Source organism: Coenobita brevimanus, chromosome 26, assembly GCF_032717465.1.
Source record: "Coenobita brevimanus isolate Jiangsu-jjx chromosome 26, ASM3271746v2, whole genome shotgun sequence".
In the NCBI taxonomy this organism is placed as follows: domain Eukaryota; kingdom Metazoa; phylum Arthropoda; class Malacostraca; order Decapoda; family Coenobitidae; genus Coenobita; species Coenobita brevimanus.
In genome coordinates, this window is record NC_136979.1 from 35,439,966 (window position 1) to 35,462,902 (window position 22,937).

At 43.0% G+C, this 22,937-nt stretch overlaps 1 protein-coding gene and 1 long non-coding RNA gene across 2 annotated transcripts in view; both read left to right on the plus strand.

Moving 5' to 3' along the window:
* LOC145394082 (uncharacterized) overlaps positions 1-9,664 on the plus strand; it is a 101,247-nt gene extending 91,583 nt beyond the window's left edge. Inside the window, exon 3 of the long non-coding RNA XR_013896315.1 lies at positions 9,648-9,664. This is a non-coding gene — a long non-coding RNA (uncharacterized LOC145394082). The remainder of the gene's footprint in view (positions 1-9,647) is intronic.
* Positions 9,665-9,995: 331 nt separating this feature from the next.
* LOC145394005 (potassium voltage-gated channel protein Shaw-like) overlaps positions 9,996-22,937 on the plus strand; it is an 89,821-nt gene continuing 76,879 nt past the window's right edge. Inside the window, exons 1-2 of the mRNA XM_080267975.1 lie at positions 9,996-10,054; positions 21,277-21,426. Coding sequence (XP_080124101.1) covers positions 10,011-10,054; positions 21,277-21,426 — 194 coding nt within the window. The 5' untranslated portion in view covers positions 9,996-10,010. The remainder of the gene's footprint in view (positions 10,055-21,276; positions 21,427-22,937) is intronic.

The following is a 22,937-nucleotide window of genomic DNA, read 5'->3' on the forward strand; positions in this document are numbered from 1 at the left end:
CTTTTACGTAACCATCCTCCCTCCCTCCCTCCCTCCCTTCCAAAAATACCTCTCCTCTCCTTTTTTTCCTTCTACTTTATACTTTCCTCATTACCTCCTATTTTTAAGTTTCTCCTTCCTTTCTTGCTAATATTAACCTTTTTTCCTTCCATTCGTTTTCCTATTTTACACTCTCTTCCTTCCCTTCTTCCATTTTTAACTTCCTTGCCTTTCTTCCTAATCTCCTTTCCTTCCTTCCGTTCTCCTACCCATATTTTCTGCCTCCTCTTTTTCTGTTTTAAGCTTTCTCCTTTATCTTTCTTCCCATTACTTTAAACTCCCTAACTTCCTTTCGTCCTCCTGCTTTTTACCTTCTCCGTTTCCGCACCTGCTCCATAAGTCACGTTCTTATCCCCTGATCCATTAAATTCATGCCGTTCTTCCCCTTCCTCTAGTTTTTTTCTTTCCAAACCTCCATCTTCTTCCTTCTCATATTTCCGTCACACTTTCACTCTCCTTCCTTTCCGTCCCATCTCCCATTGTCCTTCAGTTTCTTTTCTTAATTTTTTTTACTGTTCTTTCTAGCAATCTTTTTTTTTTTTTTTTTCACTTTTTTTTCTGTCAGTTAAATATCCCGTAGGAAGTGGTCGGACAGGGAGAGCCTTTCACTTTTCAATCCTCTTCTCTCAAATGTATGGTTGCCTGTGTTTACCTTACCATCTTGCAATCTACCTACCTATCTACGTGCTTACCTACATACCTACCTACCTAACCACCTATTCATAATCTGTCAACCTGTTTATTCCTATCTGCCTACCTACCCACCTATCTACTTATTTAACGTATCCACCCATCTATCTTTCGAATGCATACCACAGCAGCCTACCCTCCAATACCTACCGCCCTTCCAACCTAATCACCTAAATAAAGATCTACCTACCAACCTTCCTACCTACCTACACATCGACCAACCAACCTGTTTACCTCCCTTTCAACGCAACCATCCACATACTGCTCTGCCTACCTACCTACTTTCCAACTTTACAAATCTACCTACCTACCTACCTACCTACCTACTTACCTGCCTACTGACACACTTTCCCACAAGGATCTTTTAGTGCATGTTTGCCGCAGGGGAGATGCAAAGTCGGGAGGGTGGGAGGGAGGGAGGAATAGAAAAGCGAGGGAGGGAAGGGGGAATAAAAGAGGGAGGAGGGAGAGCGGGGAAAGAAAGGAAAGAAGATGGAGGGGAGAAAAAGAAAAGAAGAGGGAGGGAGGGAGGGAGAAAAGGAAGAGAAGAGAAGAGGAAAGGAGGGAAGAAAAATGAATGAGAAAGAAAAATAAAAGAAAACAAGACACAAAAATAAGATTACAAGGAAAACTGAGGACAGCCATATCATCATCATCATCATCATCATCATCATCACCCCAAACCTATTCCCACTCAGGAGGGGAGGTAGCACGGAAAAGGAAACATAGGAGTGGAGGAAGATGGGAGAAATGAAGGTAGAGGAAATGAAAATAGAGAAATGGAAACATGGAGGAAGAAAATAAGGAAGGTGAGAGTGGAAACTGTAGGGGCTGAGTTGGAGAAAAGAGGTATTGAGGTGGAAGAAGGGTGGAAGAAGGGAAGCAAGGAGAGGAGGAGGAGGAGGAGGAGGAGGTATAGAACTGGAGGAATGGAGACAGGGGGAAAGAAAAAAATAAGCAAGAAAGATTGGAGGGGAAAAAAGGGTGAGAGAGAGAGAGAGATGGCACAGGGGAAGAGGGATGAAAGCTTGGAGGAGGGGGAGGGGAGAGTGAGGAAGAGGAAGGAAGTACGGAAGTGGAGAAATGTGGAAACTGATGCAGCAAAAAGGGGGGGGGGGGAGAATGCGGAGAGGAGGAAGGGAGGGATAGATGACAGGAAGAAGAAAGAGAAGTTAGAGAGCAAAAATAAATAAATAAATGAATAAATAAAGGCAGTTATTTCAATGTTCTTTCAATAACATGATGGTTAAAACTCAAAATAAGGGATTACAAAGAGGGCAAAAAAAAAAAAAAAAGAATCAGGATAGAGCTCTAATCCGAAAAACACAAATACACCAAAATACAAACACAATGGGAAATATACCATATTGTGAAAAAAAAAAAAAAAACTCCAGAAAAAACTACAACTTTCATCACAAAAATTATTATGAAAAAGTGAAAAAAAATCAAGAAAAAACCTAAAACAATTTTCATCACAAAAAATAAATATAAAAGTAAAGTGATTTTGTTTTTACTTTTTCTGCCCCGACCTTCCACCGCCTCGAGGCCACCTGAACAACACAGGAGAGAGAGAGAGAGAGAGAGAGAGAGAGAGAGAGAGAGAGAGAGAGAGAGAGAGAGAGAGAGAGGTTGTAGAACAGCTGGAGGGAGCAGTCAGAAGGAAAGAAGAAAGAACACGGAGGGAGGGAAGGGCGAGAGGGGGAGGGCGAGAGGGGGTAAGAAGGTAGGGAAGGCGGAGAGATGGAGAGGGGGGTAAGGAGGGAGACGTCTCAGGTAGGTAAAAGAAGAAGAAAAAAAAGAGAGGAAGAGGAGGAGTGGGTTTGATGTAAGTAAAAATAAGAAAATAAAAACCAAGATAAGGAGGCGTAAGACGAACCGACAGGACGGGTAAGAAAAGAAATAAGAGAAGACATAAGAAGACAGGGGGAGAGGGGACTAGACGGAAGAAAGAGGAAGAAAAAAAAAAGAGAGATGCTGGGATATAAAAACGGCCAGGAGCAGAAAAAAAGAAGAAAACTGGAGCTCACCTGAAAACAAAAGAAAGAAAGAAAAAAATGAGAAAGTGAGAAAGAACGAGGGCTGGGTTTGATGTTAGAGAATATGAGAGGTAGACATGAATGCTGGGACGGGAGAGAGAGAGAGAGAGAGAGAGAGAATGTGAGGAAGGGGTATATATGATTCTGGGAGGAATGACAGGCATTGAGATACAAGGAAATGATAGGAAGTGACAGGAGAGGAAAGGGGACACTAAAGTTAAAATGAATAGAAGAAAGAAAAGAAGGGGATAAGGGAAGCATATGATGGAAGACAATGAGAGGATATGAAAGAAGGAAAGAATAAGGGTTGAGTCTCACTTGACAAAAAAATGACGGGAGGAGTAGAGATGCAGAGATAAGTATGAGAGAAACGTAAAAAAAAATAAATAAATAAAATAAAAGGGATGTAAAAGTAAGTAGAGAAAGAAGATATATGAAAGAAGAGAGGGTTAAAAACAGAAAGGCAGGAAAGATATGGAAGAGGACACTGATAAAGGACTAAAGTAAATGGGGAAGGAAAGTGAAGTAATGTTAAGGAAAGATGAAAGGAGCAGGAAGGAAGAGAAAGTTAGAGGAGGCCAAGACAGGAAGAGAGGAGGGTGAGGGGAAAGGGTAAGGGCAATGTGGTGAGGGGAATGGGGTAAAGGGAAGCGGCGAGTGAAAGGAGTGAAAGAGGCACTGAAAGGAAAGCTAGATTTAGAGTGAACAGACAGGGAAGATGAAGGACGAACAGGATATAATGAGAGAAAGACAGCAGAGCAAGGAGGAATGAAAAGAACATGGTGAGAGGAAGATAGGTGAAAGAAGAAATGAAGGGAAAGAAAGGGAAAGTGGGGTGGTGGAAAAGAAAGTAATGGAGATTGAGAGGAAATAGACAGCAATAAAAAGAGAGAAAATGGTAAAAAAAAAAATAAAATGGGAAATGCGTCAAACGGAAACTGACTGAAATGCCTGCAGGTATGAAAGGATGGAAAAGGGAAAAATGATTATTATGACAGATTAGATATTTAGAAGACATGATGAAGACCACATTATGAGTGAAAGAAAGGGATGTGAAAGAGAGTGAGAAAAGGAAGCTAGATCTGGCGGTTGAAAGAAGTAAAACACTAGATCTAGGGCAGAAGAAACATAAGCTGAGAGAGAAAGAAAGAGAAAGAGAACGAGAGAGAGAGAGAGAGAGAGAGAGAGAGAGAGAGAGAGAGAGAAAGCATACTATCACTAGACCCACACTTCCCCTCTCCAATGCCCATCTCAGGAAAGAAAATCTCCCCTCCCAATCTCGTAGTATCATATCCTCGTCTGGTGATACAATTTTTTTTTTTTTTCTCTCTCTCTCTCTCTCTCTGATAAAACTGTAGAATAAGTCTCTGCATTAATATCAAGGCCGGACCACCCACACCTGACCTCGATGCCGGAGTGGTCTGTATATCCATGAAACTACTGTACATAACTCTCCCGCCCACCACCCATCCCACCTCAGTCCACCTTCCCTTACCCAGCTTCCTCCCTCTCCCTCCCTTCCCAAATCTCTCTCTACTCCTCTCACCAACGCTTGCTGCATCTCCCTCTCTCTCTCTATGGCTTCCCACTCATCCACAGTACCTCGCATCTGTTTCATCCCATCACTACAACTTTTCTTTACCTTGCCCAATTTCTCCTAGTCTTCCTCCATATTATTTTACCCAACTCTTTTCACTATCTCTTATCTCTCTGGAGTCTCTCTAGTACCACTCTTACATATAGTATCGCATATCGACACTTTTTCTTCGATTCTTATACCTCTCCTCCATCTATATACATCCGCTAACTCCATACATCTTCCTCCCTCCAATCTTTCACTGTATTATCCACATCTCTCGGTCTATCGCCAATCTCTCTAGGCCTTCTCTGTACATCTCATCCCATTTCCCTTCCTCTCATAACTTCCCTCTGCGACCCCATTAATATTTCAGTCATCTACTCTTCTTAGCTTCTTCACAGTCTCTCTCTTCCTCCTCTCCTCTTTCACATCTTACCCAAACTCTCCCTATATTTCTCGACACTCCTTCCCCCTTCCCCTACACTCCTCTTTCCTCCTCCTCCTCTTGCCCACATCTTATCCAACCATCCCCAACCCTCCTGTATATTTCCTTACCCTCCTTTGCTCCTCTACAACCCTCTACCGTACTCTACTCCCCTCAACCCCTTCTCATCTTTCTTTCCTCCCCTCTACCCCTCTCCACCACTCAATCCTTCCCCATCCCTCTCTCCTCCTACCCGCCTTCCCCATCGCTCTCTCGCTTACCCAGTCGCTCACTGCCATTCCTCTACTCTCTCTCTCTCTCTCTCCGCTTACCTTTTCTCATTACATTTTTTTTTCTCACCCTCTCCCCCACTCTTCCACACTTTTCTCCAATTTTTTTTTTTTTTTGCTCTTACCTTTCCGTTTCCCTTCACACATTTTCGTTTCTCTTTTCCTCTCACCGCTCTCCCTCTCTCCTTTTCACCGTTCTCGACTCTTTTATATTCTCTCTACCTGCCTTTCCCCACACCTTTCTTACTTTCTCACCGTCCTCATAGCCTCTCTCCACTATTTCATGATCTTCCCTCCTCTCCCCACTCCTTTACGTCTCTCACTCTCTCTCTCTCTCTCTGTTTATCTATCGTCCCTCCTCTCTCCACTCCTTTACGTCTGTCTGTCTGTGTCTTTCTAATAATCTCCCAATATTTCTCTCTTTCCCCTCCTCGTTCCATGACTCCCCCACCTCCTTTCGTTGTAATCTCTCGTAAATTAACTATCCGTCCGCCTCTCCCCCTCCCGCCTCTCCCCCAACTCTCTTTCTCTCACAATCACTCCACAATCCTCACCTTCCCTCCTCACATATCCCGTCCCCCCCCCCCTCTCTCTCTCTCTCTCTCTCTCTCTCTCCCTCTGCCTCTCACCGAATCTCCATCTCTCCCTCTCCCCCTTCCATCTCTGTCCTCTTTTTCTCATTTTCTTACTATCTTTAAGCTTTCTCTTCGTGTCTCTTTCTCTATTTCTCTCTCTCTCGGCTCCCCCTTTCTCTCTTTCCTCCGTCTCTCTTTTGCTTACACTCTCTCCACAACTCTCTCTCAGTCTCTCCCCCCCCCCTTTACCTCTCCTGCTTCACTGGGCCTTCGGGCGAAATTTCCTTTCTCAGAGCGTGGGGAGGCTGTGTGTGTGTGTGTGTGTGTGTGTGTGTGTGTGTGTGTGTGTGTGTGTGTGTGTGTGTGTGTGTGTGTGTGTTCATATACGAGAAAGTTTACGTGTGTGTGTGCCCATGTTTTACGCATCTGCTTTTGTGCCTGTGATTGTATTCAGCTAGAAAAAGGCTGTGTGTGTGTGTGTGTGTGTGTGTGTGTGTGTGTGTGTGTGTGTGTGTGTTATACCGAAACCACAATTGTTCTTAAAACACACACACACACACACACACACACACACACACACACACACAGACACACGAACAAACACAAACACACACACACACACACACACACACACACACACACACACACACACACACACACACACACACACACACACACACACACACACACACACACACACGATGGCACCATGCAAAAGAAAAAAAATCAGACAAGCATGCAAATAAAATACAGCCACACACAGGGAATACAGACAGACAGGGAATCCAAAATATACACAGCCATTTAGTACCAAAATTAACAGCGTCCACCCTAAAGCAAAGAGAAGAAAATAAAGGTGAAGATGCAATAATAATAATAATAATGATAATAATAATAATAATGATAATAATAATAATAATAATAATAGTAATAATAATAATAAAAATAATAATAATAACAATAATAATAATAACAATAATAATAAATAATAATAATAATAATGATAATAATAAATAATAATAATGAATGGATGGGGCAATAAATTAAGGCTTTCAGGTTCCTAAGACTCACTCTTGGCTGAGGAAAATCGTCTGGGAATGGCTGAAATGATACTAGAGTTGTTCCGACCATGAGAGGGTTAATGGTGACTGTATTAACACTCTTCCAGGACTTACTCTTAGCTGAATAAAATCGTCTGGTGTAAGCTGCAATAGAGTACCAGAATTGTCCCAACCATGCAAAGGTCAAGTAATGAAAAACAAGTTATGGTAAGTTCACTGTGTACCCTCTCCAACTCCAATATATACAAAGAAAACCCTACAATATGAGAATAATCACAGCAGACCCAGATATCACACGATACTGAAGGTTTCGAAATTCTCAGCTCCGTGTGAAGTGCTAACCCATCTGCTCAGTTCTTTTTCATCCTCATTTCTCAGCTACTCAGTTCTTTTTCATCTGCTTCACAAACGCCTGTGGGACCAAGCCATTCCATCGATTGCCAGGCCAAAAACAAAACAAAACAGGGTGCAATCCTTGTCGTGTGCATCTCCATACATATTTCACCAATCGATTTCAAAATTTTTGCCTCTGCAACACCAGCAGTACGCTTTCTTATATCGTATTTTTTTTTTTTTTTTTGGGGGGGAGGTGTCGCTGTCGTTCTCAGACTCACTCTGATATTCATACCCAATTTTCTTTACATAACCATTCCATCTCAGCACACACTTGTACCCTCCGATCTGATGGCATCACGTCAGGACGATTCTCATCACGACGATCGCCCTTCTTTTCAAGAGGATTTTGCCACCTCTATTTCACGATTTTCACATGAACGATTGCGGTTCAGAATCAATATAATATGTATCATAATTTACCAACATCTACAATTTTTTTTCATTTTGGTACTGCAGAAGCTCAACACTTTCTTTTTACCCCTCCAGTATGAGACGTTTATGCAAAAGGAATGTAATGGTATAGAAGTATCAAGAATTAAAAAAATGCGTCGTTGGAATAAAGCTGTTCAGGTGCTTTTTCCAGTGTAAAACTCCATAATTCTCAAACTCATGCCGCAAACACGTCTCACTTTAACGTGGGCATTAGCACACCTTAATGCAGTTTTCCCACAGCCGTCACATTCACCCCTGTTATGCATCAAGGTTTTCACATCACCGGCCACATTTCTCCCTCCGGCCACTGTACTCGTCACTTCCTTTATACTCCATCTCTCGTTTCTGTCACTTCACAAAAATGCCACCATGGGCAAAAGTTCACTGACAATTCCCTGCCTACACTGTGCTTTTCCTTCCACATTTCTCATTCATCCACGAACGTCAGAAAGCATCCTTCCTTCTCGTACTCTTGTGTTCAGCAATTCACACTGCTATGATAAAAATACTTCTTGTAACATCTCCCACTTTCAAAACCGACCGTGAAATGTGGGCGAGCTTCTGATTATGAAAGTACTTGAAATATATCGTAAAATTCAAGCCTCCCTCCACTCTCCAGCCCATCTCAGTGAGTTACATTCTCTCTCAGCAAGCACCACTTACTCACATTTCGCCACTCAGACATTCACAAAGCCAAAGCTAGTCTGCAAAGATCTCATTCGCTGCGAGTGTGTGTGTGTGTGTGTGTGTGTGTGTGTGTGTGTGTGTGTGTGTGTGTGTGTGTGTATTTCCCCGTCACTGAGTGGGTGTGACATTTGACTCATTAGCGGTAATGTGATGATGGTCGTTGTCGGCGGCTGAACTGACACCATTCACAGCTCGTCCATTTAAAAAAATACCACTACTTTACGTTTATTTGTAATTTAGGAGTCACACACACACACAAAAAAAAGGACTAAATAGAGCATAAACCTGTTAGAAGATATATACAGGGTAAGAACTAAAGGGACGTACAAAAGGAAAGGGAAGGTATATCGAATACAAAGGAAAGGGCATCAGATATGAAGTGGACATGAAAAAGATAAGAACGACACAGCAAAATGGAATAACAGAGAATACTATATAAAGGGAACATGAGGTAAGGAAGAATAAACGAACTATAAAAAGACTGTACAAGAACTAGAGGGAAATGCAGGCATCATTTACGCGGAAACGATAAAAAAAGAAGAAGATAAACTGACACAAGCACTACGATAAAATACAATTCACATCTGAGAAAAGGGTGGATATGAACGAGGGAAAGAGGAGGCACCAAAATAAGGGAAAGAGGACACAGAATTAGGGCATGGGAGACATCAACTTGTAAAAAAGTGGACATCAAGAAGAGGGATCAACTAGAGATATACAAGAAATGGGGATAAAATAGGGGAAAAGGAGGGGAAAAAATGGGGACTGGGACACGGAACAAGAATACGAGTTCATGAAATGCGGAAAAAGTGGGGAAATCATCTTGGGAGGTGAAGGAACACTAACTAGAGGAAAATGAAACTTAAGAGAAAAGGGAATGACATAAGCGAAATGAGGAATAAAACTGGGAAAACTGGGCAAAGGAACATGAAGAAGGTTACATGAATCAAGGAAAAAAGGAAGACACCAACTAGGGGAAAATGGGGCAAAGGATAAAGGAAAAGGGGAATTTATTGGGGGAAAAAACGAGACATCCTGAACAAATAATAACGAGATATTTTAGTTACACACACACACACACACACACACACACACACACACACACACACACACACACACACACACACACACACAAACACACACACACACACACACACACGGGATGAAAGAAAAAAAAGTCGAGAGGGACCCAAAACAATTCTGTATGTGTTATTTTCGTCACCGCCGTTGTTCTTTGATCCTCACCCAACCTGTCTGTCTGTCTGTCTGTCTGTGTGTGTCTGCTTGTCTTTGTAAGTCTGTGTGCCTCTCTCTCTCTCTCTCTCTCTCTCTCTCTCTCTCTCTCTCTCTCTCTCTCTCTCTTACTAAATGTGCCTGGTTATGTCCCTCTAACACACACCAACTCACTCTCTCTAACTCACTTTTTCACTCTCCACAGGATGTATGGTGGCGGAGGTGGGGAGGTGGTGTGGTGGTGGCGGCGGTGGTGGTGGGAGGCGAGGTGAGGCGGCCTGTGGTGGTGGTGGCTGTGATGATGACGATGATGATGATGATGATGATGATGATGGTTGTCGTACCGAGCTACTACTACCACTACCACCACGACCCCCACCACCTTGCATAAACAAACATGGCGCCCTGAAACAAAACAAACAAAAATCGGCGTCCCACATGTTTTTCTCTGTTTTTCCTTTTATTTTTACGTTCCTACCACCACCACCATTGCTTTGCTACCAATACTACTACCACTACTACTACCACCATCACTCCTACCACTACCACCACCACTACCACGAGCATCATGGACGGAGAGAACAGAATTATCCTCAACGTGGGAGGCATTAGGTGAGTTAATGTTGGTTAAAGAGAAGAGGTACTGTTTAAGCTGTCACTTATTTTTCTCATTATTTGGACGCAAACTTTGAATACCTTCACAAAACCAACACTCCTTCTTTCTTAATCAAACAACAAACATTCTGAACCTTAACAAAACAACCAACATCCTGGCCAACAGCAGAACAACCAACATCGTGAACATTAACATTTGCACCGTAATAAAGCAACCAACCTTCTTTATTTCTTGATCTGACACCAACATTCTTTACTCCTTCACCTGCACCTTAATTAGGCGACCAACTTCACCGCCTCTTTCGTTTAACAACCAAAATCTGCAGCTTAAGGTACGGTGTGTGTGTGTGTGTGTGTGTGTGTGTGTGTGTGTGTGTGTGTGTGTGTGTGTGTGTGTGTGTGTGTGTGTGTGTGTGTGTGTGTGTGTGTGTGTGTGTGCAACCTGAATACTAACGACTGCATTAAAAACCCATCCATAACCGAGTGTACATATTTCGACCTTGTGTGTGTGTGTGTGTGTGTGTGTGTGTGTGTGTGTGTGTGTGTGTGTGTGTGTGTGTGTGTGTGTGTGTGTGTGTGCTCAAATGTTAAAATAAATTACGCTGTTTGCATATTTATGAATGTATTTTAAACTCACCTACTACAGAGTGTACGCATTCATGTGTGTGTGTGTGTGTGTGTGTGTGTGTGTGTGTGTGTGTGTGTGTGTGTGTGTGTGTGTGTGTGTGTGTGTGTGTGTGTGTGCCAAAATGTTAAAATAAATTACGCTGTTTGCATATTTATGAATGTATTATACACTCACCTACTACAGCGTGTACGCATTCAGGTGTGTGTGTGTGTGTGTGTGTGTGTGTGTGTGTGTGTGTGTGTGTGTGTGTGTGTGTGTGTGTGTGTGTGTGTGTGTGTGTGTGTGTGTGTGTGTACTAACAGTGTGTAAGTCGTGGATTAAAAGGCCAATTCATTTCTGACCTACAAGCTATGGGGCACTGTCTATTTACCTGTCTATTACTTCACTTACCTGTCTATCACTAACCTGCACCTCTATTTCATCACTTCTTTGCCTGTCTATCACAATTCATCTATCATCCTAACAATTACATACTTTAACTAACTACCTACTGACTCATTTTCTCTCTCACTGATCATGATTCTATTTTCCTATCACTTCCATAACTCTACGCATCTCACTTTAGTTATTATTTTATTTATCCACGATTGCTCTATGATTCTACTGATCTAAGCACTATGACTATCTATCACTATGTATGATTCTACTTACCTGTCTATCACTCTACCACCGATTCCATTTACCTAAACAAGAGTAATTAACCTGTAGTCCACTAGGTTTGGGTCTATTGCAAGAACAACAACAACCTATAGGCATAGTGAGGATTTGAATTAAGTGCATATTACTCCCATACACCTTGCAGTTCGCGACGCAGAAAAAAATTTCTCTCTCTCTCTCTCTCTCTCTCTCTCTCTCTCTCTCTCTCTCTCTCTCTCTCACAGCCTACAGAGGATTACATAAAACAGGAGGGAGGGAAGGAGGAAGGCGGAGGAGGGAGGGAAAGAATGGGAAAGCAATGGAGGGGTGACTATTTTTAGCCTCTCTCTCTCTCTCTCTCTCTCTCTCTCTCTCTCATACTTGAAACTTACGGCACTCTCCTCCCTTTCCCCCTTCTCTTTATCTCTTTACTTCTTATATCTAGAGACCTCTTCTCTCTCTCTCTCTCTCTCTCTCTCTCTCTCTCTCTCTCTCTCTCTCGTGCCACGTTAACCTTTCGCTCACCCCTACCACAACTAACACTTCCACCAGCACCACTACCATCATCATCATCATTAATATCTCAGCTACCACCATCATCACAACTACCACCACCACCACCACTACCATCATCATAATCAATGCCACCTCAACTACCACCATCACCACAGCTACCACCACCAACATTACTATCGTCATCATCCTTGCCACCTGTACTACCACCATTATCACCACCACTACCATCACTGTCACCGCTATTGCCACCATCACCATACCTACCACAACCAACATTACCACCACCATCACCACGACTACCTCCACTACTACCACCATCACCAACATCACCACCATCATCTCTACAACCACCAACACACCATCAACCTATCACCACGACCGAAATCATCACTATCACCACCATCACCACTTTTAACAACCAACATTGAACATTAACTGATAAGGATTGAAGAGACGGCAAAACTGAAAATATGGTGGGTCTGATAACCATTGGGCCGACGACAGAGAGAGAGAGAGAGAGAGAGAGAGAGAGAGAGAGAGAGAGAGTACCCCTTGAAGTGTACTCAACAAGCTTCCAAAGACAAAGTGAGAGAGAGAGAGAGAGAGAGAGAGAGAGAGAGAGAGAGAAATGTACCCCTTGAAGTGTACTGAACAAGCTTCCAAAGACAAAGTGAGAGAGAGAGAGAGAGAGAGAGAGAGAGAGAGAGAGAGAGAGAGAGAGAGAGATTTGTACCCCTTAATTGTACTCGCAATGGGTCTCTCGCGACTCATACATAAAAAAGAGTATTACAGAGAAAGAGCTGAACAGAAAGTACAATACAAAAGAGTACACTAAAATAAAAAGTACAGTACATAGGAGTCTAGCAGGAGGAAAATTACATCCGGAAGTACAGTCAGAGTTTTATAATTTCACTCATTATTCCACTGCGTCTCTTTCACACCTTGGGCATGTCCGTCACTTCCTTCCTGCTGCTGTTTATATAATGTCATCGATGGGCAGAGAAACATACCAGCTTAGGAACAATGGCCAGAAGGAAGTGAGAGTTGGGAAGCGAAAGACGGAAATGAGAAGCAGAAGAGGAAAGTGAGCGGCAGAAGTGGGAAGTGAGACGCGGAAGAAAGAAGTGAGAGGCAGAAAACGTGAAATATTAGCCAAAGGTTTGTCTCTTACTGTACAATACACAGGAGCAGTAGAAGAATAAGTACAGTACGGAGGATTATAGTACAACAGAAAATACAAAACGGAAAGACTTAAGAGAACTAGAAATACAATGCAGAAGATGCTACCAGAACAAAATACAACAGAGAAGAGTAAAACAGAAGAAAATACAGGACAGAAGAGGCAAACAGAACAAAATACAATACATAGGGGTCACACAGAACGGAAAGTATATTGCAGGCGCGTCTAGCAGAGCACAGAATAGTACTGGAGTCTAGTAAAAAAAAAAAATACAATACAAAAGTCAAGTGGATTATAAAGTACAATGCACAAAAAGAAGCCTACCAAAGTAAGAAGTACAATATAAAGTTCAATTCACAAGAAATAACAGTATATTAGAGTAAATAAGTTATAAGATGTACAAAACAGAAAAAATGTAACAAAAGGCCAAGTTCAAATCTCAGAAGTACCCATACAGTAAAGGTAGTAGGTGGTGGCGACCATCATCCACTCACTTGATGTAATGTTACCTACTTTTTCCTTTACCTTTATCATTCTATCATTTTTTTCTTCTGTCTGCCCTCCCTTCCCGTTAACTTCTTCAGCCCTTCCTGCCTCTTTTTACTAGTACTCTTTCCATTTTAGGTGGCCCTACCTTTAGTGACAGACGTAAAGGTTTCCCCTAATCCAGAAAATCATTTACAACGCTGGGTGGGTAAACATATAACCGCATAACGGGGTGATGTGGAGCATGTTACAGTAACCCTGTTAACTGGGTTGAGACGCAAATGCGGCGTGGATCCAGGAATCACTCTTTCACATTCTTAATTGCGTCTCGTTGTGGCGAGACGCTGTCTGCCACAAGGACACCTCGGTTCGCTGCATGGGACAGCCCTGAAGCAGCAATTATTGCTTGGGGTTGATGCGTCCTCTTGGTCTGACAGACAAGGGTTAGTCAACAAGAACAATCCACATAGTACCAAAAAGCAAAATACAGAGGAGTGCAGGAAAATTATTGGCACAACTGAAAGGAAGCCAGTAGAGGCCTGGGTAAGAAAGAGCCAAAAAGACGATAAGCGAGGTTGACGGGATAGAGACGAGGAAGCTAGTAGAGGCCTGGGTAAGAAAGAGGGCCAAACAGACGATAAGGGAGGCTGACAGGGGAGGGACGGGTGGTGGTGTGGCTTTTACCACATCAGTAACCCAATCCCCCTTCCCTGTCCCCTCCTTCCTTCAGTCTACCGTCCCCTATCCTAATCCTCACCCTGCACCATTCCTTACCTTTCTGTCTCTTATCATCCCCTTATGTCTCCTGCCCTTATCATTCCAACAACCCGTGTTCTTTGTCTCCCTCACCATCTTCCTGTCTCCTACTCTTACCATATCCCTTCTGTCCCCTGTCTTCACCCTCTCCCTCCATTACACTCCCTCTCCGTTACTCTTTTCCTTGTCATATCTTCCCTCGCATCATCTTTCTGTCTCTCACCTCCCGTTCTGTCTTCTTCCCTTTGTCTTGAACTCCTCTTCCCCTTCTTTCCTCCCCTGTCGTCTTCCTCACCCTCCCGTCCCCAACCCTCCCAATCAAGACCACATGAACACGAGGGGAATGCAAATTCATCACTTAAACCCGGGACCCATTCCACTCCTTTAAATTTATGTTTCATCTCTCACCACCACTAAGACGCAAAAAACGAACAACTTCCCAACACTACACAGAATACCTCAGCATCATCCCTCTTCATCTTCTTCCTCCTCCTCCTCTCCTCCTCCAACCAACACTAAACTTCACAAACATATACACAAATAATACCCACCACAGCCATGCAAAACCCACAGCCAAGCAACTCTTTCATGAATTCCCGGCATACACTGTTTCCACAGAAATTATCCTTCACAGAGACACAAGTACACAAAACCAGTTAAGGTAGTCATCGCCCTCCCATGCATCAGAACCAACACAAAATACAATTCAAACCATCCACTATGTCCTTACTGTAACATGATCCCCACATCACACCACAACACGCTTTCAACACACCTCATGCACCTCACTCTCACAACACAATCTTTCAACACAACCGCAACAACGGATCTTGGGGGTGAGCCTAGCGGAAGTGGTCGGTTTCCTGCACTCCACTGGGTTCACACTCAGACCCTGGGGACAAAGAAACTACAGCAACAACAACAACAACAACAACCCTTCCTCTTCCTTCCCACATTTCCTCTCCGGTCTGTTTCCCTTCTCCACCCCCTCTACTTCCTTACCTCCTTTTCGCCTTTCCCCTCCACCTTCCGTCTCCTGCATTTACCTTCATCTTCCTGTTCCTTATCCTCACCTGTCTTCTCCCTTTCCATTCCCTCCTCCCTTCCTTTTCCCTCTCAACCTCTCTCTCTCTTCCATAGCTTACCTTCTTCCTACCTTTCTTACGTTTTCGACAAACCCCACACTTCTTCCTTGACCAAATCCATTCTTATACATCTCTCCCTCCTCTTACAGTCACCTACCATCATCCTCACCCTAACCCCTCATCTCTTACCCTCACCCACAACACCTCGTCTCATTCCAAGCCTTCTCCCTTCCTTTCACTACCCTCATCTTAGCTCACCCTCGCGTTCCCTGTCGCTCCTATCGCCCTCCTATCCCTCTCATCCTCCTACCTCAAGACCTCTGCCCTACCTCACCCCTTCAGCAGGCAACACAGAGCTCTTGCTGCTGTACTGTATAACCCTCTACTCTCTCCTCTCTCAGCCCTGTCACCACTACTGCCTCTCACACTTTACCCGCGAGTCAGTTCAAAGCAGTATACCAACTCCAGAGGCTTAACCAAGATCGAATTTATATAGCGTTCCAACATCTAACGCAACTACTACTGCTACTACTGTTAATATTAGTAGTAGTTGCAGTAGTAGTAGCTGTTGTAGTAGTACAGTAGTAGTGCCAGTTGTAGTAGTAGTAGTAGCAGTTGTTGTTGTAGTAGTAGTAATAGTAATAATAATAATAATAATAATAATAATAATAATAATAATAATAAAATCAGTCATTAGAAACCAGACCACTGCCTAAAATCCAGAGTACGGACAGTAATCTAAACCCACCTCACGTTCCAAGAGTGTGTGTGTGCGTGTGGTAAATTTTCACACACTGCTATTTTATGCTGCCGCTTGAGGGACGTCACACACCTGCATTATTATCCCCCTCCCTCACACCTCCAAGTGCTCTCCCTCTCCCTCTCTCTCTCTCTCTCTCTCTCTCTCTCACACACACACACACACACACACACACACACACACACTCCTGCACGTACATGAAGCATACCATCGTTATATTCCATCCTTTCACATACGTATTCATATGTACTTAGGCTTGGAAGGGATTTGCTGGGGGGGAGGGAAGCCATTAAAAAAAAAAAAAAAAGGATATTTTTGGTTTCCTGTGTGTAGTCGTTTTTAGAGCAATCAAGGTGAAGACTGACGAATATAACTTTCCAATATAATACCCCTCGCACTCACCACCACCACCACCACCACAACAACAACAACAGCAGCAACAACAACAACAACAACAAACGCAGAACCAAAAACGGCATCAGTAATTCCGAATTCATTTTGCAAGAGTTCAGTTTTAACACCAACATATTTTTTTACCCTTTGATGGTCGGAACAACTCTAGTAATATATTCTACTTGACGCCAGACGATTTTATTCAGCTGGGTGAGTCATAGGAGCCTGAGTGTTAAAAAAAGCTCAACGAAAATTACAACTATATTTCAGAAACACTTTATGAGAGTTCAAACTTAACACTTATTTTTATCCTCCTATGAGCCCCACAATTCTAGCATTCCATTCCAATTACCGCCAGACGAGAATAACAACCTGAGAATGTTAATACTGGTATCACAAGCTCTCTGACGTTCGGGACAACTCTATTTTACATTCAACTAACGACACACTGTTTTGCCCAGCTGGGAGTGAATCATACCAGCCTCAGTGGTATTTCCCGGTCCTTTAAATCTCCTTATGGTCGTGACATCATTGGTATTTTATTACATTTAAGGCAGACGATTTTACTTAGCTGAGAGGGAGACATAAAGGCAGGAAAGAACTGAGCCTTAGATCAATACCTTCTTCATACCAGTTTAAAATAATTGGTGTTTCAGGCAAAATGTGATAGACTTCATCGTTACATTTTTCCTCGTACGTCTTTTTTTTTTCTTTTTTTTCTTTCGAAAATCTCAGCAAGCTCACAAAAAAAATAATATGCTTTTTGCTTTAGTATAAGGTTCAGGTCCGTTTAGATACATTTTTATATCATGCTTCTCTCGTAAACATAACTACTCCTCTCTCCCTCCCTCCCTCCCTCTCTCTCTCTCTCTCTCTCTCTCTCTCCCCCTGTACCCAATAGTATTGCAGGGAAAAGTTAAAAGCACATTATCGTGCGTACAGACACTCTCCGTCAGTGTGGCATTCATTTTCACACGGAAAGAAGTGAGTAAAGGAATGGCGCCAACATCAGTTTCCCCTGCTATATAAAAACTAGGGTACAGAGCTATGTAGTTTGTTTAGTGCAGGATGGAGTGGACGGGAAGAATGAAATGATGAACTCTAAATTATAGAAGGGGAGGAATGAACTGAACAACACTTTCATGCAACGGGAAAAATGAACTGAAGAATATTATTTTATTCATCGAAGGAGATACAATAATTTACAAAAGTGGAAGTGGTGATCGAGTATATAAGGCACTGGGCAAATTTTTCAGGGTCTGAATTTTATATCTACAGTAAATTGCTTCTGGTAAAAATCTGAGGCTGTGGTGATTGTACAAAGTTTTCATACCAGTACTTATCACCTCACTTCATTCGTCTCTCACCCTCCTATCCTGACTCCCCTCTCACCCGCACCCTATCATCATCACCCACCCTCCCATAACTAATTGGCTTCAATGACAAACAAGACAGACCACTCTTTCCCCTCTCACTTCCCCATATTTGCCTTTTCCCCTCATCCCCTAATTACTTCCCTCCCCATCCCTCACTCCCCAACTCCCCTCGGCCTAATAAACAAACACACTCATCGCTCAATCATTATTTCTTGTTCTAATGCTATTTCTAACATTCTACTAATTTCTCACTTCCCCCCACCCACCCCCTCCATAATTCTAAGTCTCTCCCCCCATCCCTCACCACTTACCCCTCTACTCCCCTCAGATGAAGACATTCTCACTGTTCACATATTACTTATTTTGCATGCTTCTCTCCTGCATTTCTCCTCCCATCGTTTACATCCTTCACCCTTCCCTCCATCCACCCCTGACCCTTATCCCTGACTCTCTCTCTCTCTCTCTCTCTCTCTCGTTACTTCTCATTTTAACTCTGCACCCTTCATCCCTTACATTCACCTCTTCCCCTCCCCCACCCCCCTTCACTTTCTTCCCCTTACCCCTCACTCCTATCCCCCCCTCTTTCCCCTCTACTCCCCTCACCGAACACACAATGGTACTCTCATCACCCTCTCATTACTTCTTGTTCTGACCCCGTTCCTCTTAATTCCACTGCATTTCCCCCTCTTACCCTTACTCGTCCCCCTCCATCGCTTAGTTCCCCCTTCCTCCTCACCCCTCACCCCTCCTCCTACTCCCCTCAGCAAGACATTAAGGGACACTCTATTATTTCTCACTCTGTCACCGTTCCTCTTAATTTCACTCCAACTGCCTCTTCCCCTCACTCACTATGCCCCTCTCCATACCCCTCACTCCCCTCCCCCACTCCCCTAAGTCATACAAACAAAGGTATTCTCATATTATTTCTCGTTCTGACATCGCTCCCCTCTTTCCCTTACATCTGCCTCTTCCCCTCACCCTCTCCATCACTTCAGTTTCTCTCTCCCCTCTCTAAACCCCCCACTCCCACCCCCCAACTCCCCTCATTTGAATATACAAGGGTACTCTCATCATACACTCATTACCGCTTCTCAAACTGCTATTCTCTTTCCACTTCACTTCCTACTTCCCCTCACTTACCCTCTTCTTCATTTCCATCCCTCCCTCTACCAATACCCCTCACCCGATTCCCCTCAACAGAAAATACAAAGATACTCTCATTTGATTCTTGGTTTTGATATTATTACTCACTGTATTGCATTTCTCCTTTCCCTCACTCACCCTTCCATCATTTACAACCCTCTCCTATCCTTCTCCCCTCTTCCTCTCTCCCGGTCCTCTTCTCCCCTCACACAGACACACAAGAGTACTCTCGCCGTCCCCTCATTACTTCTCTTTCAAACATGACTCCCCTCTTTCCCCTGTTTTTGTCCCATCCCCTCACCCCACACATACATTTAATCCCTCTCCTTTCCCCTCATCCCCTTCTACTCCACCTCGGCCGGACATACAAAGATATTCTCATCGCTTACTAACTTTGTCTCTCTCTGACAGTGTTCGCATCCATTCTCCATTAGTTTACCCCAGTCCGTGTTACGTACTCTATTCTAGTTTTCCTCTCTCTCTCTCTCTTATTTTCCTTCGCTTCCCCTCCCCGCCCCCCAATTTTCATCAATCTCCTCAGTCTTCCTTTTTTTCCTTCCGCTTTTTTTTTCAATCTTTCCTTTCTCGATTTTTCTGTACTTTCCTTTTCTCTTTTCTCCAACTATTTCTTTCAATTTACCATTTCACCCTTTTCTTCCCCTCTCCTCTTCCCTTCCAATTTTCTTCCACCTCCTCTTTTTTCCGTGCTCTCCTTATTCTCTTTTTCTTTTTTATTTTCATCTTCTCTCCTTCAGTCACTCGCCCCTCCCTCCTCCTTTCTCCCGAACTTCCTTCCTCTCCTCATCTTTTCTCTCACTTATTTCTCTCCATTTCCCGCCCCTCTCTCCTTTCATCCTCTCCAGCATTTCTTTCCCCCTTCTCTCCTTCTCCCTCCCTCCTCCTCCACTCTCTCTCCTTTGCCTCAGGTACACTCAGGAACCCAACTACTTCCTTCCTCCCCCTCCCCCCTCTCTTTCTCTCTCTCTCCCTCTCTCTCTCTCCTTTATCCCTTCCTGCGAATCCACTCGACGTCTGGCCCTTCGTTTCTCTCACTAACCTCTCTCCTCCCCTTCCCTTCCCTCTGCTTCTCGTTTTCCCCTCACTTTCCCCATTCTCTTAACTCTCCTCTCAAGTAGAAGACGTACATTGCACCTCTCAAGACACCAGCCACTTCTTCCTCTCCATTCCACTCCTTTCCCTCCCTCTCACCTCCTCTTCTCTTCGTCTCTCCTCTTCTCTCCCCTCCTCTTACTCTCATCTCCTCTCTTTTCTCCCTTCTCCCTCTCTTCACTTCCCCTTCCCCTCCAACAACTACTCGCTTTAAAGTTATTCACACACCCTATACTTGTTCCCCTTCATCTCGACAATCTCACTCTCTCATTTTCTCGTTCATTCATCCTCCCTCCTTCCCTCTATTGTTCAAACCCTAGAGTTACCCTCACTCATCTCTCCCTCTTACATCTCTTCCTCTAGCTTTCCTTTATATATATATATATATATATATATATATATATATATATAAATATATACAGGCGTGTGTGTCTGAGAGAGAGAGAGAGAGAGAGAGCATTATTCTGACAGGTGTTGATCTGTACATTTTTATGGACTAGAGGGGAGCGCCGAGCCAGTCCCCTTCAGACAAAAGTAATTCACAGAACTCTCTCTCTCTCTCTCTCTCTCTCTCTCTCTCTCTCTCCAGCTTCGAGACATACCAAGCTATCATGAAGAAGATCCAAAGCCACACCTTTTCCACCCTTTCTCGCACCCCTACATCATCCTCTCCCTAACCCCTCTCCAGCTCTCCCTTAACCTCTCCCTCTCTCTCTTTTTTAATTAGCTTTTACATCCTCTCTCTCCTTTTTAATTAACCTCCTCTTCCTCTCTTTCCTTTTCAATTAACCTCTACTTCCTCTCTCTCCTTCTTAATTAACATCTACCTCCTGTCTCACTTTCTTTATTAACCTCTACTTTCTCTCTCGCCCTCTTAATTAACCTTTACTTCCTCTCTCACCTTCTTAATTAACCCCTACCTCCTCTCTCACTTTCTTAATTAACCTCTACTTCCTCTCTCCTTCTTAATTTACCTCTACTTCCTCTCTCTCCTCCTTAATTAACCTCTACTTCCTCTCTCTCCTTCTTAATTAACTCTAATTCCTCTCTCTCTCTTAATTAACCTCTACTTCCTCTCTCACCTTCTTAATTAACCTCTACTTCCTCTCTCACCTTCTTAATTAACCTCTACTTCCTGTCTCCTGCACAGGTTTGAGACGTACAAGGCTACCCTCAAGAAGATCCCAGCCACCCGCCTCTCCCGCCTCACCGAAGCCTTGGCCAACTACGACCCCGTCCTAAATGAGTACTTCTTCGACAGGCACCCGGGGGTCTTCGCGCAGATCCTTAATTACTACAGGTGAGACGCGCACAAATCCTTAATTACTACAGGTGAGATGCACGCTGATCCTTAATTACTACAGGTGAGACGCGCGCAGATCCATAATTACTACAGGCGAGAAGCGCAGATCCTTAATTACTACAGGTGAGATGCGAATTATCTAGGCTGTGCTGATATTACGAGCCCAATGAAGTGATAGAAAAGGATTTGACTGATAAATGGAAATGAAAAGGACTACGACTGTGTATGGCAAAAAGAAATGATTGGCATATACAGGGGGATTAATAGTGTAGAATTATGTTTTATGTTGCTGTGATAGATAGATAGACGGCTGAAAGTGTTTTGCATTGGAGTGTTGATCAAAATCCTATACTAATACCTTCAGTCTCATGACATATCTTTATGTTTTCTTTTTGCTTTCTCTAGACGATTTCATTAAACTTATGGCAGAATTTTCGGACGGGGATGGGATTCAATATCTTCAATACTCTTTTATTACCAGATATCCTTCCTAGGTTGCATCAAGTAGTCTTGCGGTAGACAGATTAAAATGAAAAAAAAAAATCAGACAGAACGAGTTAAAAATGGCAAATAGCAATCAGAATTTAAGTTGTTTATGTTTGCTTGCACTGATTACGCATCTTGGGAACCAGAACGGAAGTAATTATAACTAAACAAAAAAAATATGATATTGTACAATGGAAGTCACAATCAGACACACGACGCCAGTTAATAAGGCTCTTAATTTTATTTGTAAGCCACATGTTTAATTACTGCCAACCAGTGAATAAAAACGGGAGAAGAAAATTGCAATAAAATCCATTACCATTTGATTTTTTTTAACGCATGTGAAGGAAGGAGCATTACAATAAAATCCAATACCATTCGAACTTCATTTTACGTATGTTTTCGTTAAATTAAGGTACACAAGACAATTTTTACCATACGTGTAAATGGTTCTCGTACCCAAGGATGTGAAATAATACATCTATTCTTTCGCAATAGAAATTATGCCCAAAATGGTAAAGACGCACCGCTAAAAAAAAATAAAAATATCTTTTCCCGAATATTCATTCGCTTTCCTTCTCTCTCTCTCTCTCTCTCTCTCTCTCTCTCCAGTATATCCTCGTTCCTCCAATCAATTCCTCTTGGCTGACATTCTCCCTCACCATAACTCTTGCCCTCCTGGTCCTCCCTCCCTTTATCTCTAATTCTTTTCCTTCCCTCCTCTTTTTAATTCTTATTTCTTTCTCTCTTTTCTTATTTTTCCTTTCCTCTTTTCATTTTTTCATTTCTCTGTCCTCTTTCCCTATTCAAGCCTACAATATCCTACGTCTCATTACTCCATTTCTTTTATCTCTATTTTCCTTCTCTTTCTTTATTTCATTTTCCTTCCCTTCTCTCTTTAATTCTTTCACTTCCCTCCCTTCCTTTATTATTTTTTTTATCCTTCTCATTTCCTTTATATATTCTCCTTCTTCTTTAACTCTTCCTCCCATCATTTCCTTTCCTCCTTTCACTCACTATTT